Raw genomic sequence first — 15,834 nt, 5'->3', positions numbered from 1 at the left:
TCACTTCGTCGTACATGGATGACGGTATCCTTCGGTATCTTTGTTTGAAAGGAGTGTTGTCTGTAAGGTCGATTCTGTGTTTTACCATGTCTGTATGGCCGACATCATTATCTCCCTTGCTAAATATATCTGAATTAGTCAATAGGAGATCTTTTCCGCTGTGTAGCTGTTCTGTGGTTAAATCACTTTCTGTTATATCGACTTCATCTGACAATTCTGTTGTCTCGGATTTCCACGGTTGTAGATTCTCGACAATAACAGGCTGTACTTCACATATGATTTGTTTAGGCGGTACCGTTATAGTTCTTGTAGTAACGTTAGACAATCTTACAGAAATTATTCCGTTCTTCTTATAACTATACGGTCTCAGAGAGTTCGTGATATCAATATCTTTGAAGTCCGGTGTTAAAGTAAACGACTGTAAAACTGATGAAGTTTTATGAATCGGAATTTCTTCGTCATAATATCCGTTTACATCAACAACACTGTTTGGCGGGAGTGTAATTCTATTCACTGTTCTTACAACTGCAAGTCTATAGTTCCTTTTTCTGAGTAGGTTTTTACGTATTTTCAAAAATCTGAAGCTGAGGTACCATGGTGTAATCAGAGATAAATTCTGTAAATATTGAACTCCATGTTCTTCTTTGAGTAGTTGCATCATGGATTCCAAAACGTTAGTTCCAATTAAAGCAGGTATTTGTTGACTGTATTTACTGTCAGGTACCACTAACATTACATGTTCTGATGTATGAGAAATGTTTTTAAGTATTTCCAAGTTAACTTCTATGTAACCTTTGTAAGGTAACTGAGTTCCTCCTGCACATTCAATCTGTAGAATGTTGTCTAAAGTTTTCATGTCAACACTTTGAGATAGTTCTTTGTTATAAAAGGATTCACTTATAGTTGATACAGTGGACCCTGTATCTATGAGAGCTGGTATCTTTTTTCCGTTGATAATAATTTCCGTTTCTGTTGGAGGTCCAAATATCCCTGGTGGTATTGGTGTTTTCACATAATTGTTTGTAGGAATGGGACAACGAGATATCCTGTTATTCCAGCCTAATACCGGCCCCTCTGTATAGGCTTCCTGGAGTTAAAATTGCGACTTGAATGGTCTACTCTCACACGACATCCTATGGCTATGTGTCCAGGTTGTCTACATCGACGACAGATGATCTCTCCCCTGTTTCTGTCTGCAGTTGGTCCTCTTTGCTGTTGTTGGAACTGGTTGCTGTCAGCTGATGATTGATACGTGTTTGACTTTCTTTGTTGTTGTCCATTGTATGTTCCTCTGTATTGTGTTCCTCTGTAATGTTGATTTTCTCTGTATTGCTGTGGAGCGTTTTGCTGTTGAACGGAGGACACCAGTTGTTGCACCATTCCCTTTAATTCTTCCATGTCACTGTTTTCTGCTGTACTGTTTGTTGATTTGCATATACTGGTAGCTGTATTTGATTTGGATGTTTTCTGTTGATCTTGCTGATGATCTTTTCGATTTGTCTCAGGGCTATTCTTAACTTGTTAAAGTCTTGTATATCGTCGTATTTAGATCCACTTATATCTTTAAGTTCCTGTCTCAGTCCAGTCCAAAGCATTGAATGTAACATGTAATTCACTTCATTTTGTCTGACTATTCCTTTCTCTAATCCCTTTCCGATGATTTCCTCCAGTCTCCCACTCCATGCCGTGATGTCTTCATCTTCTCTCTGTCTTGCTCCGTAAAATTCTGATAATAACTGTTATTTTCTACACTGCCGTACACGCTATCTAATGTTTTTAGAATATTGCTTAATGGTTTATCCGGGCCTTGGTACATGACTATTCTGACTGCTGATCCTGTAAGCGACCTTCTGATGGCGAAACTTTTTGTTCTCTTGTGTATCCTGAGTCTTTTAACACTATCTTCACTTCATACCTTCAGATGTCATAGGTTGTATCTCCTTTGTTATCTCCACCGGAGAATGTTCTTATTTTCGGGGGATACGTAGACAAAGTTGTCACATATCGTGTCCTTGATATGCTGGATCACTCGGATGGTAAACTGAGTGGGGGTATCTTTGGTTTTACATCTTGTCTTACCCCTGTTTGTTCCACTTTACTAGCACCTGGTGGAATATCTTTTGTTTGGGCTATATAGTCTTTCATCTATTGTCCAAGTTCTGCTGGGTTATTTTCCTTTGGATTTAGTCCCATTGATTGAAATGTGTGCAGCATCCTCTCATAGACCGCTTTGTCAACTGGTTCGGACTCAAAATGACTAGTCGGCTGAGTTTTGATGACATTATCTTCCTCTTCGCTCATGATGAATGATAATTGAATTCAGAATCACGATAAATTTGCACTTGGAATTCACTTATTTCATTCACACTGATTTCACAATTTGTTCCACTTATATTGATATATTTCACAAAACACAAGCACTAGAAATTCCTCTCAGAATTCCAGAATTCCAAGAGAAATCACTTGAAATCATTATTTCCTTTCACATAATATCACTAAAATTTACTATCAATACTCATAATGATTATACTATTCTAAATACCAACAGACCAATGTAAATGATAATTCAACAAAATGTTGACTATGCAGAATAAATGTTGAATATGGCACTCAAAAATAAGTGTCTAAAGCTAAATTTCTAATTGAATTAAACCTTAATTAAAGAATTACTGTTTGGTTTTTTTACAAAGTCAGAATAATAATGTTCGTTGAGCAGGTGCTGTCACTACCGGAAATAAAGTCCAAACTCTTCGACGGCTGGTTGGTTCCGGGAAATTCACTCACAGTCTGTCGAGGATCCACAAAACACCTTGGGCGCCATTGTAACCCGGGGTATTTAGGTCGGTCTTAAGTCCGTTGTGGATATAAGGTTGAGATGTATTCAGTTTACTTCTTTATTTGTTGTAATAAATTACAAATTAGGTATAAATAAACCCTGCAATGAAATAAATGCGAGTTAGGAAAGATAACTCTTACAAGCATGTAGTTTTGACAAAATATTAAAATATTCCTCTTACAAACTAGACTCAAAAATATTTGTGTCGATATTTAAATTATCTGCTTATTAAATAAATAAACAAAAATAATCGCATCTTTATAAATAGAACTGTTATCATGTCAAACTTATTTCATATGAGTTTATAATTAAATTGTAGAAATATTAATCAGTTTTATAATACTACTAATACTATGATATATATTTATATATAACTATACATGAACTAAGCTTAAACCATGTTTAAACAATGCTTACCTCACATGAGGTGTAAAGGTTGATTAGGAAAAATATTCAGGATGTAAAAATAATACTGTAGTTGATAATCTAAATTTAAGAAAATAAAATACACTTACAATGCCTTGTACTATTTGATCAGACTGAATTTTACTAGTAAACAAACTTTCTGATATTTAGTCATTTCATTTCTAAGCCAATTATATAATATCTTAGATATCTTTATAAATAATCTCACAATAAAACTGTATTTAAATATTAGGTAGTATAAAAAAATTGTAAATTAACTGACCTGATGAAGAATGTAAATTTCAAGTAGACACAAGTAGACTTCCAAATAGGAACTGGTTTAACTAAGAAATTTCCTACTAAAATTGTCACATGACCAAAAAAGTAACAGCTGACCAATTTTATCCAATAGAAATACAGGAATACAGGAAAAAAGGGTATTCCTTCTAAATATAGATTTTGCATTGCCAGAGTAAAAAATAACAAATGATAGGACTCTTACATTAAGGTTAGATAACTGTATTAAATATTTTTGTTCAATATTGCATTGATTAAATAATAATAATATAAAAATAATACACTGTACCAATATTCAAATATTTTCATGTTAGAAAAAGATTTGAACATAATCACCAAAATTATGCAATAATACATATAATATAATAAACATATTTAATTCATAAAATTTCGCTCTACCACACTGCTGAACATAGAACACATCTGTACAGAGGATGAAATCACGGTACTGCACTGCGTTCAGATTTCTGTTTATCAGAACAAGGGTCATCATTTGATCTTACGTAAGTCCTTCCCACACCATGACTGATCCTCCATCAAAGCGATCCCTATCTACTATGAATACGCCAGCATTGCGTTGTCTACGGCGTCTGTGCACGCGTGTTTGACCATCTGCCCTTTGTAAAATAAACCTTGATTCGTCAGCCACATGCTGCTGGAGCGATGCGGACCAAATCGCCTAACCAATCAAGGCACACCACATCCTCCTTATTCTGTAATTCATGTATTATCCCCTGGATATAATGCCAAACCCCTAATCAATTTCTTTTCTCACTCAATCTTTAAGGAAAAAGGTTGTCAGATTGTACTGCAGTCCTACGTCTGTCGCTTTAAATGGCGAGATCCTCCTTAATCGAGGCCTTCTGTTGCGTTTATGGTTGTTGATACTTTATGTATCTCTAACACCTTCACGAAGACAAAAATTTTTCGATTGAGATACCCCAAAACGTCTGACAAACACGAAATGCGACAATCCTCAATTAGCTATGTTAAAGCTCGTCCCCTGTCTTTTTAAAGTTTCAAGTGTGACATGTTAATGCGTAAAAAGTTTTTAAACCAAAACTGAAGAACAAAAACAAAATGTCCCTCAATTAACCACCGTATTATGCAGTTTGTGTTCACTTTCTCTAAGTATGCTCGAATAAAAATCGATTTTTGTGAAAAACACAATCACAAAATCAAATCAAACGCTACGGATGACTGATGTGTGTGTCTAGCAAGAATATGGAGACCCTTTTCAACTATAAACTTCATGGTTTTATAAACATATTTGCATTATTATTTTTTTTTTTATTTTTACAATAAAATATTAAACATTGATGTATGCATTTCTTTTTCCTTTCATTATACAATATTAAAACAATTGTTGTTCCGTAATTATTTAATTTTAACTTTCGCCTAAAGTTATAATAGATCAAACAATTTCATTGGCTACAATTGGTGTTAACTATACTGGATCCCCTTCAAGGGAAGTAGAGACTTTGGGGAAGAAGCTCATCAGCCTCATGTAAGCTTGTATCATCTGGGTTTAAGTTAAAGCATTTTTGTGCCAAAAACACTATACTTAATTGGGTTTCCACAAAGTACGTATAATTTGCACAGTCTTGCGCATAAATGTTTGCACGCAATTTTAAAAAGAAAAAAGTGCATTGATACACATTGACCAACATTTCTGTCCCCTGTAGTCATCATTGGGACTTAAACTGGAACTCGAGTTTATACTCCCATGACGTCATAAGTGTAAATATAAAAATGGAAACCCCCATATGCAAATGTGAACAGCACGGGCACACACCCGAGTTTCTTATTACAGTCGCTGACTCCCTTGCTTTTTTCTGAAAGGACTGTTGTCACAAAATCATTCCGTTCCAAAAACATTTCATTTGATAAAAAAAAATCGGTTTATAATAGTTTTCCCGGTTTAACTAGCATCATATAAGAATATGTGTGCTGAAAATCCCAGCTGCAGCTTATCTGCGAGTTTTGTCGATCTTTAATTTGATAAAAAAAAACCCCTGTAATTTGTCAGTGACGACCTAATCAGCAATCAACTTCATAGTAAACAGATCAATGGACGATGATTTATTGACGGAGGATACTAAATTTATGTTGCAAATTATGATTTTGAAAAAACAAAAAAAACATTCAACAACACTTGATTGTGAGTGTGATAAAATCTATGTTGATTTTATTCTGCTACTCCCATCTGTTTCACAGCTATTGCTGAATTATTGGCTGCTACATGTAAGACGCGTGAAAGGGTCGTTTTTATTTTGATACATTTCAAAAGAATTTGCGATAAACATGATTTCAAAACAACGTAATACTAGTTTCATGGTTCTATCGATAATATGTGGAATATAATATGAAATAATTGTATCAGGTTAAATTGAATTATAATATTGTTTAGCGTAAATATGACTGATTAAGCCTTTTGACTATAAAGCAGAAAGCGGAAGATTTTGGTTCCCCCGGGGAAACCGTGGTCTCTCAACCAGATGTTCATTTTTGTCTTTGATATTGATTAAATGTCACCCATATCATCAAATATCACAAAAATTGTTTTGTCTTTTTCAAATTGTAGAATTTGATTTTAAAATTATTTCTAGATATCACGTACAATACACTGTGGCAAACCAACGTATTTATATTTAATGTGATTTTCTCTATACATCAGAGGTTGTCCCTTATCGTTGTCCTCTCGGTTTGGAGCAGCATCGGGGTCTTCTGTTACTTGTTTTCTAAGGACACCTTGAATTGGAAGGACTCATTGTAGGACACTTGGAAAAAGTATTTTTTTTTTAACTTTTATTATTCACTTTCAGCATCTATAACTCTCTTAAAAATATACAATTATACATTACTGTAAAAGTTTGCGTACCGTTTAGAGTATGTATGCATAACAGATTATAAAAAATATCTTTTTATAAATTTTTAGCTCACTGATCATTAGACGAAGTAGGGGGAGCTTATTCTATACCATGGCCGTCAGCGTCCGGACCTTGTTAGAGTTTTTAGAGCTGGTCCTGTATCTAAGTTATTACTTGTTTTAATCTCTACTAAACTTGCATGGATGATGCATCTGAAACTTCTCGTGGACCTGGAAGACTTTGATGAGAATTTAAGAAATGCATTTATAGATGCTGGAGGAGGTAATGTGTTACATGTAAGAGCAGGTCAAAGTTTTGAGGGCACGTGCCCTTTGATGATCTAAGTTATTTCTGGTCATATCTTAACTAAACGTGCATTAATAGTGCATCGTGTAATATTGATGAAAACCACAGCCTTCTATTCTATATCTGAGCTATATGTTTTGGATGCTAGATGAATAAAAGTTTTTGGAACTGGTTAAAGCTTTTAAGACAGGTGCCTTTTGATGACCATGTCTAAGTTACTTCTGGCCCTATCTTCACCATACTTGCATAGATGGTGTTTCGTATGATACATAACCACATGACAGTTAATTTAGTTTAGTTTAGTCAGACTTTCATGTAAAAAGAGATATAACAATGTATGTGTAAATAGAATTTACCAAACCAACCACATAACATATCAATATCGTAATATATATAGAGAATAATACATACCCTTTTCCATATCACAGCTTGTATTAGCCCGAAACTCCAATATCAGCCCGAGGGCCGAAGGCCCGAGGTTTGATATTGGTCAAGGGCTGATACAAGCTGTGATATGGAAAAGGGTATCTATTATTATATTTATTACATACTTAGAAATAAATTTAAAAAGAAAACCCATCAACTTGAACAAATTGATTATTCATATGATTCGAAAGAAGTCTGGACATGTACATGTATTTAAAAAAAATATGAGTTTTTCTTGTTTTAACAAACATGAAGCTACAGAACGGAATTTCACTAGGTTTTAAAAGTTGACTGCTTAAAAAATGTGCTACCATTTGAAGTTTTCAACTGCACTTAAAAATGTCGACTGTAACTGAAAATGTATTTTTTATTTTTCGTCTGTAAACATGCAAAAATGCCGAAGCAAAAAAAGGCAGAGGAGTTCCGCAAGGGGTGTGATACGGATCCGTATCAGCCCTGGAGGGCCAATACGGATTTTGTGATGTCATCTGCATCACATGTGCAAAAAACCTGTATTTATTACTAAGTTTGTAATAAAATACAATATCATATGAAACAACAGTGTTTCATATGATACTTTTTTTAATCATATGATATGATATTAAGAAATATAATATGACATAATATTATATCATATCATATGATATTTTAGCTTTTAGTATCATACTTCATTCTATGATATGATATTGTATCATGTGATACGTGTTGAATTATATTTTACGACAAAGTGTGATATGATACAATGCTGTTAAAAGTAATACGATATTGTATTATATGTTTTGTATCATATATAATGATATTCTATTGTACAATTTTGAATTTTATGATATTATATATGATATTTTTCAAGTCACGATACAAAATTTAGTATTTTAGTCACAAGCATAGCACCATAACTTTAAAATATAATCGATTATTAATCGATTACATTGAAGTATTTTGTGTAATCGATTATTATTCGATTACATTTAATTTTGTCTCGTAATATATTGTAATTGATGACTGTATAACATGTTTCGATTTATAATCGATTACTTAAAATTTATTTTAGAAAAATGCGAATGGCACTGTATAAACTCTTCGAGTTTATTTGGTTTTAGAGTTAAAGAGGATATTTTCATTATGAATAATACGAAAATTTGAGACTACAATAATGCTATTAATTTCACTACACTCTGCTTAGTTAAAATAATCTAACTGAGTCTTGGAACAGGCCTTCACCACAGTTAAGATGCCTCCCATATACCCGTAATGTAGTAAACAAATGCAGAATCGCTCCGGAACGACTTTGGAGAAAATAAATGAACCCGCATTGACATTTTCATCTAAAAACTTAATTCATTTTAAAGAAGAATTCAACACTTTTTCACCAACGTTTTTTACTCGCTTTATTTTACACACCCTGTTGACATTCGGGACTCTCGGGATAGTCATATTAAATGCCATCAATTAGAGTTATTTCCCGTATTCCTTTGATGAACAGAATATAAGACAAATTTTCAAAGAAAATCCACACGTACTCGTAATATCGTTTCTGAGTTTATCCATACAAATGTGATATTGTGAAAAAATATATACTAAAAAGCATCCCGTAATTTAGCGTGAATGTAATGCACATGTGCAAGATTATAAAATCCTCCAAAAATCCAGATAATTTCTGGATGTTTTTAAAGGAATATTTGTTGGCGAAGCTTGATTGAGAAAAATAAAAACAAATTGGTAATCTTCAAGTACCAGTGATGTTTAAAATATATAAAACAAAAGACTGTGCTCTTCCTTTTTTTCGGTATTAAAGCCCCGAAATTCGAGTCTATTATCTCAATATAGTAGTAAAGATGCATGTTCGGATATTTGAGACTTTATATTCTAATTTTAATAGGATAACACTGTATGATATCTACTGCTAAATTATTCAAATTCAAATGTCAAATTTAATGAAATTAAAGAGAGCTTAGTATTATGAATTTTGTAAACGATTTTTTTCTTGGACGTTTAAAAGTTTTGGTGAAATTTTGACTTTGCAGCTTTAACCATCATAATTATTCTGTTGTTAATGATTTCTTGAAAATTGGAATCTGATTAAAATTTGATAATTAAATTATAATTGGCAAAATGCATTTATTTATGTCATTGTTTGACGAATTCCCTAGAAATATCACACTCGATACATTCACGATAATGCAAAATCCAGGATTTCATGTTAAAAGTATGCAAAGAAGAAAGTATTTCAATCGCCCCAAAAACTTAAAACCTGTAAAGTCAGTTTATAAAGGACTTTAATGAGTGTTACAAGACATGTTGATATTAACCAAATTAAAGCATGGTTATATCAAACAAAACATTTCATTAATTTAACTCCAGCTAATAGGTGCATATTTAGTATTGAAGTGTAGAGTTTTTAAGCCACTGTGACGTCATTCAAAAGAATATTATCTATGTTCGGAGATCATTGTAAACAAATTTAACTATACCATGTTCTAAATATCACACGTATTGTCCTTGTACATATTTGAGATGTACAATTTTCAGTTACAGAATGTGTTAATTATAAGTCCACTCAGCACACTATATTATTTCTTTTTAAATTATGATCCTTATTGTACGGATACAAGTTTTCAAATAATTTCTGTATTGCTTTAATTTGCAATATTTATTACTTTTAGGTTATAACTGTTAACAGCATATAATTATTAAGTAAGGTGGTCGTAGGAAGCAAATTAGAAATTATGCCGACATAATATAATGCTAATAATTCATAAAAGAAGTAAAAATAATCATTTTAAAAACGGTTGTGTGTATCTAATGTCAATTAAAGTAATTGAAATGGGGGCATTGACCCCCATTTTTCATTTTGTTTGCCATGCCTCAACCAAAACCTCCTTTCTCTCATCAAGAGGATGTTAAATATGTAGTAGATGCATCCTTACTCTGATTCTTAAACAGCCTTTCTAGTATGCTACCTAGTTTTGTAGAATTACTGCATGGTGTGTGCTTTAGTGCTTATGCATATGAGTCACCAACCAGTTGAACCAATCACTATGAGCACTGGGGATTTTAGCTCATCCTAACTAATCTATCCTGAGTGTTGGAACTCGCTTTATTTTAACTCAAATTCAAATTAAGTTCTAAAGTATCAAAATATTCTACTATCGTGAAATAATGCAATCTTATTCTAAATTCGAAGTTTATTGATAAAAAATATATACATGTAGATTTCGGTGCGGACAGTTACTGCCTCCGATAAAACAATCCCTTACAAAACATGATATACACAAATTATACATATTTCGTAGTGGGCAGTTACCGCTACGGATAAAACAATCCCTTACAAGACATGACATACACAAATAGTTACAGATTTTGGAGTGGACAGTTACCGCCCCAGATAAAACATACACACATTTTACAGATTTTGGGGCGGACGGTTACCGCCCCAGATAAAACAACCCCTTACAAAACATGATATACACAAGTTATACAAATTGCGGTGCGGACAGTTACTATCGCCACGATAAAACAATCCCTTACAAAACATAATACAAGTATATACATATTATACAGACTGCGGATTGTACAGATCGTATATTAGTTTGCAAGCACTATTTTTTTAAATTTTACAAATATTAAGACACTAATTTCGTCCATAACAATAATAATAATAATAATAATATTGATTATTTGATATGCAATACTACGGTAATTGATGAGTTTTTACTTGCAAGACAGACCCTGCTTTGGAAGGGTTTTTTTTTCAAAGCAAGCTAGAGCTATTATCTACGTGTCTCGAGCAAGTTCAAGGCATGTTGAACCCACATGTTGAATAAATTATTTTGAATTGTCACATGGGTTCTGTCCAGGTAGCTGTTTGTCAAATCTGCTGACTGTAAAACACTGACGCGTTTTAAATCGTTTTTCATCGACTTTATATAGTCAGGAATGTGTTTCATCACTATGGTAATATGCAACTTCAAAGTTTTAATCGAATTTTTTCCAGACATAAAATAACGCATAAAGTATAACTCAGCAAATGTGCCAATCAATCCACCAACAGAATAGTGTCGATTTAAATAGATACAATTCATATATGTTCAGTACTTTTTCCCGGATTTAGATTATCTATAGGCATTTAAAAATCCTCTGTTGTTCAAAATGTATGCTAATTTTGGGAAAGTTAAGCGTGTATTTAAATCAGAATTATCCATCAGTGCTTAGATATTACGTGAAAAAGCTATTTGTTGATATTTTCTACATAAAAACGGCACTGTAAAGAGTCCCTTCTCGAAAGCTTAAGTGCACTCGTATTTTATATCAGATCCTAAAAAAAAAATTAATGAAAACAAAAACAGAAAACAAAACAAAACACACACACACAAAAGCAATAATATAATTTAAACAACGTTGTCATGCATGTATCCATACTTACAAGCTTTATATAGATAAAATTCCTTATTTATCACATTCAATGATAGCTGCTCCATGTTTAAGTAGAATTTTTTTAGTGCCATCATGGCCGTGTTGGCAAGCTGTATGTAGAGCTTTGTTTTTCATACATAAATCTATATCTGCTCTTTTGCTCAGTAAAAGTTCAACAAAGTTATCAAGCCCCTGTTCACAACATTTATGGAGAGCTCCGTTTATGATAGATAAATTGATATCTTCTGCATTATTCAGTAAAAGATGCACGATTTCGCCATGACCATGTAAACAAGCTATTAAAAGAGGACTGGTTCCCTCATTCAAACATAAATTTATATTTGCTCCATTACGCAGTAAGAGTTTTACAACGCTATCATATCCGGATTCACAAGCCAAATAGAGAGAACTGGTTACATCTTTATCACATAAATTAATGTCTGCTCCATAATTCAGCAAAAGTTTTACAATGCTACCACGGTTGTGTTTACAAGCTGTATGAAGTGGACTGACCCCATTTTTTGTACATAAATTTATATCAGCTCCATTATTATGTAAAATGTGTACAGTGTCATTGTGTCCATGTTGACAAGCTATAAATATCGGACTGGCTCCGTCTTTTGTACAATTATTAATTTCTGCTCCTTTCTTTAGTAAAAGTTCAACAATTCTATCGAATCCCTCTCGACAAGCAACGTGAAGAGGACCAGTTCCATCATTCTTACATAAGTTACTGACAGCTCCATTACTTTGCAAAAGTTCTACGATGGTTTCATGTCCCATCTGACAAGCAACGTATATAGGACTTGCTCCGTCTTTTGTGCAATCATTAATGTCTGCTCCTTTTTTCAATAAAAGTTCAACAATTTCACATTGTCCCTCTCGTCAAGCAACGTGCAGAGGACTAGTTCCATCTTTCAAACATAAATTAATGTCAGCACCATTACTTAGTAAAAGTTGAACGATGTTTTTGCGTCCCTTCTGACAAGCAACGTATACAGGACTTGCTCCGTCTTTTGTACAATCATCAATACCTGCTCCTTTTTTATTAAAAGTTCAACAATTTCAACGTGTCCTTCTCGACAAGCAACGTGCAGAGGACTAGTTCCATCTTTCAAACATAAATTAATGTCAGCACCATTACTTAATAAAAGTTGAACGATGTTTTTGCGTCCCTTCCGACAAGCAACGGATATAGGACTTGCTCCGTCTTTTGTACAATCATCAATACCTGCTCCTTTTTTTAGTAAAAGTTCAACAATTTCAAAGTGTCCTTCTCGACAAGCAACGTGTAGAGGACTAGTTCCATCTTTCAAACATAAATTAATGTCAGCACCATTACTTAGTAAAAGTTGAACGATGTTTTTGCGTCCCTTCTGACAAGCAACGTATATAGGACTTGCTCCGTCTTTTGTACAATCATCAATACCTGCTCCTTTTTTTAGTAAAAGTTCAACAATTTCAAAGTGTCCTTCTCGACAAGCAACGTGCAGAGGACTAGTTCCATCTTTCAAACATAAATTAATGTCAGCACCATTACTTAGTAAAAGTTGAACGATGTTTTTGCGTCCCTTCTGACAAGCAACGTATATAGGACTTGCTCCGTCTTTTGTACAATCATCAATACCTGCTCCTTTTTTTAGTAAAAGTTCAACAATTTCAATGTGTCCTTCTCGACAAGCAACGTGCAGATGACTAGTTCCATCTTTCAAACATAAATTAATGTCAGCACCATTACTTAATAAAAGTTGAACGATGTTTTTGCGTCCCTTCCGACAAGCAACGGATATAGGACTTGCTCCGTCTTTTGTACAATCATCAATACCTGCTCCTTTTTTTAGTAAAAGTTCAACAATTTCAACGTGTCCTTCTCGACAAGCAACGTGCAGAGGACTAGTTCCATCTTTCAAACATAAATTAATGTCAGCACCATTACTTAATAAAAGTTGAACGATGTTTTTGCGTCCCTTCCGACAAGCAACGGATATAGGACTTGCTCCGTCTTTTGTACAATCATCAATACCTGCTCCTTTTTTTAGTAAAAGTTCAACAATTTCAAAGTGTCCTTCTCGACAAGCAACGTGCAGAGGACTAGTTCCATCTTTCAAACATAAATTAATGTCAGCACCATTACTTAGTAAAAGTTGAACGATGTTTTTGCGTCCCTTCTGACAAGCAACGTATATAGGACTTGCTCCGTCTTTTGTACAATCATCAATACCTGCTCCTTTTTTTAGTAAAAGTTCAACAATTTCAACGTGTCCTTCTCGACAAGCAACGTGCAGAGGACTAGTTCCATCTTTCAAACATAAATTAATGTCAGCACCATTACTTAATAAAAGTTGAACGATGTTTTTGCGTCCCTTCCGACAAGCAACGGATATAGGACTTGCTCCGTCTTTTGTACAATCATCAATACATGCTCCTTTTTTTAGTAAAAGTTCAACAATTTCAAAGTGTCCTTCTCGACAAGCAACGTGCAGAGGACTAGTTCCATCTTTCAAACATAAATTAATGTCAGCACCATTACTTAGTAAAAGTTGAACGATGTTTTTGCGTCCCTTCTGACAAGCAACGTATACAAGACTTGCTCCGTCTTTTGTACAATCATCAATACCTGCTCCTTTTTTTAGTAAAAGTTCAACAATTTCAACGTGTCCTTCTCGACAAGCAACGTGCAGAGGACTAGTTCCATCTTTCAAACATAAATTAATGTCAGCACCATTACTTAATAAAAGTTGAACGATCTTTTTGCGTCCCTTCCGACAAGCAACGGATATAGGACTTGCTCCGTCTTTTGTACAATCATCAATACCTGCTCCTTTTTTTAGTAAAAGTTCAACAATTTCAAAGTGTCCTTCTCGACAAGCAACGTGCAGAGGACTAGTTCCATCTTTCAAACATAAATTAATGTCAGCACCATTACTTAGTAAAAGTTGTACGATGTTTTCATGTCCCATTCGACAAGCAACGAAAAGAGGACTGGCTCCATCTTCCATAGAGATGTCAATGTTTGCTCCATTTTTCAGCAAAAGTTGTACAATGTTATCGTGACCATTTTGAGAAGCTATAAGGAGAGGACTGGCTCCGTTTTTCATACACAAATTTATATCTGCATTTTTACTCAATAAAAGTTGCACCGTGTCTTGACGCCTTGACTGGTGAGATTGTTTCATGTCATTGTCTTCGTTTATATCGGTATTGTTTCCAGCTGCTAGCAATAGGGGAGTCCAGTCATTGTCAGTCTTTAGATTCACATCGGCACCATTTTGAATCAGTTCAAGTAGTATATCCGTATTATTAAATGCGGATGCAATGTGTATTGGGTAGAAGAAATTCCATTTTTCTTTCAAACATTTTTTAACTTGATCAATTTTAAACAAAGCAAAAAGATCTTTTGAGCCACTGCAGCACACAGAAGAAAAAAGTGAATTGTCAACAAAATAGTGTGACATTTGTTGTATGGTTTGCAAGCAATATAAGGATAACCTTGTATCACAAAATATAATGATAGCTACAAGGGGCGATACTTTCTCTTCTAAACTCAAAAAAACTAGTTTGGACAAAAATAAATTATTTGATGTTTGAATCATTTCTTGATAATCAATTTGAAGCTTTTTCTTTTCAAGCAACATTTGGATTTTTTCTGGATGGCTTTTCAATTCATTTATAAAAATTTGAATTACTTTCTCATTTTTTAAACAATTGTTGAGTACAACATCTAATAAATGTTCTCCAAAAATTTCATTGAAAAATCGTTTACCAAGAACAACAAAATGTTCGTCTCCTAAATGTATAGTTAATTGGTCACTTTCTTTATTACAACATTCTAACTTTACTTTTTTTCTTAGGAAAGAAATATCTACATATTCTATTATCTCCGAAAGATAGTCGTTTGCAAACACGTAAGTGGTAACTTCCATCACAAAGTCGTGATAAAAAGAATAAATGTCACCTATTTTCTTGACAAACAAACCTTGCAAAGTTTCTAATGCATCACGAATACTATGAGGTGCGGTTTCTATCCTCATTTCACACAGTTCCAAAGCAAGTTTATATTTTTCTCTTGTTTTTTCGGAATCCCTTAATTTACCAATGCAAAGACTATCGTTAAATAGTACAAGAAGAACTAAAGCACAGTATTTGTCTTTGCTTGATTGTCTGAAATTTCCTATTTCCTCTTTAAAGACCTCCACGGGTGCTTCAAAAAATCTCAGTGTTTTGGTTGTTGTAAACTTTGGGCTAAAATATAATTTACATAGTAAAGGAAAATATGATTCT

At 33.6% G+C, this 15,834-nt stretch overlaps 1 protein-coding gene across 1 annotated transcript; it reads right to left on the bottom strand.

The window, feature by feature from the left end:
- Positions 1 to 1,139: 1,139 nt before the first annotated feature.
- On the bottom strand, positions 1,140 to 14,729 carry LOC128174213 (ankyrin-1-like). The gene is made up of 3 exons (XM_052839824.1): positions 12,785 to 14,729; positions 6,211 to 6,289; positions 1,140 to 1,347 (listed from the first exon to the last, which is right to left on the bottom strand). Exons 1-3 carry the CDS (start codon positions 14,727 to 14,729, stop codon positions 1,140 to 1,142), a joined length of 2,232 nt encoding a protein of 743 aa, XP_052695784.1.
- Positions 14,730 to 15,834: the final 1,105 nt, after the last annotated feature.

The sequence above is a fragment of the Crassostrea angulata genome, chromosome 2 (genome assembly GCF_025612915.1).
Source record: "Crassostrea angulata isolate pt1a10 chromosome 2, ASM2561291v2, whole genome shotgun sequence".
NCBI classification, from domain to species: domain Eukaryota; kingdom Metazoa; phylum Mollusca; class Bivalvia; order Ostreida; family Ostreidae; genus Magallana; species Magallana angulata.
This window is presented reverse-complemented; position numbering and strand designations above follow the sequence as displayed.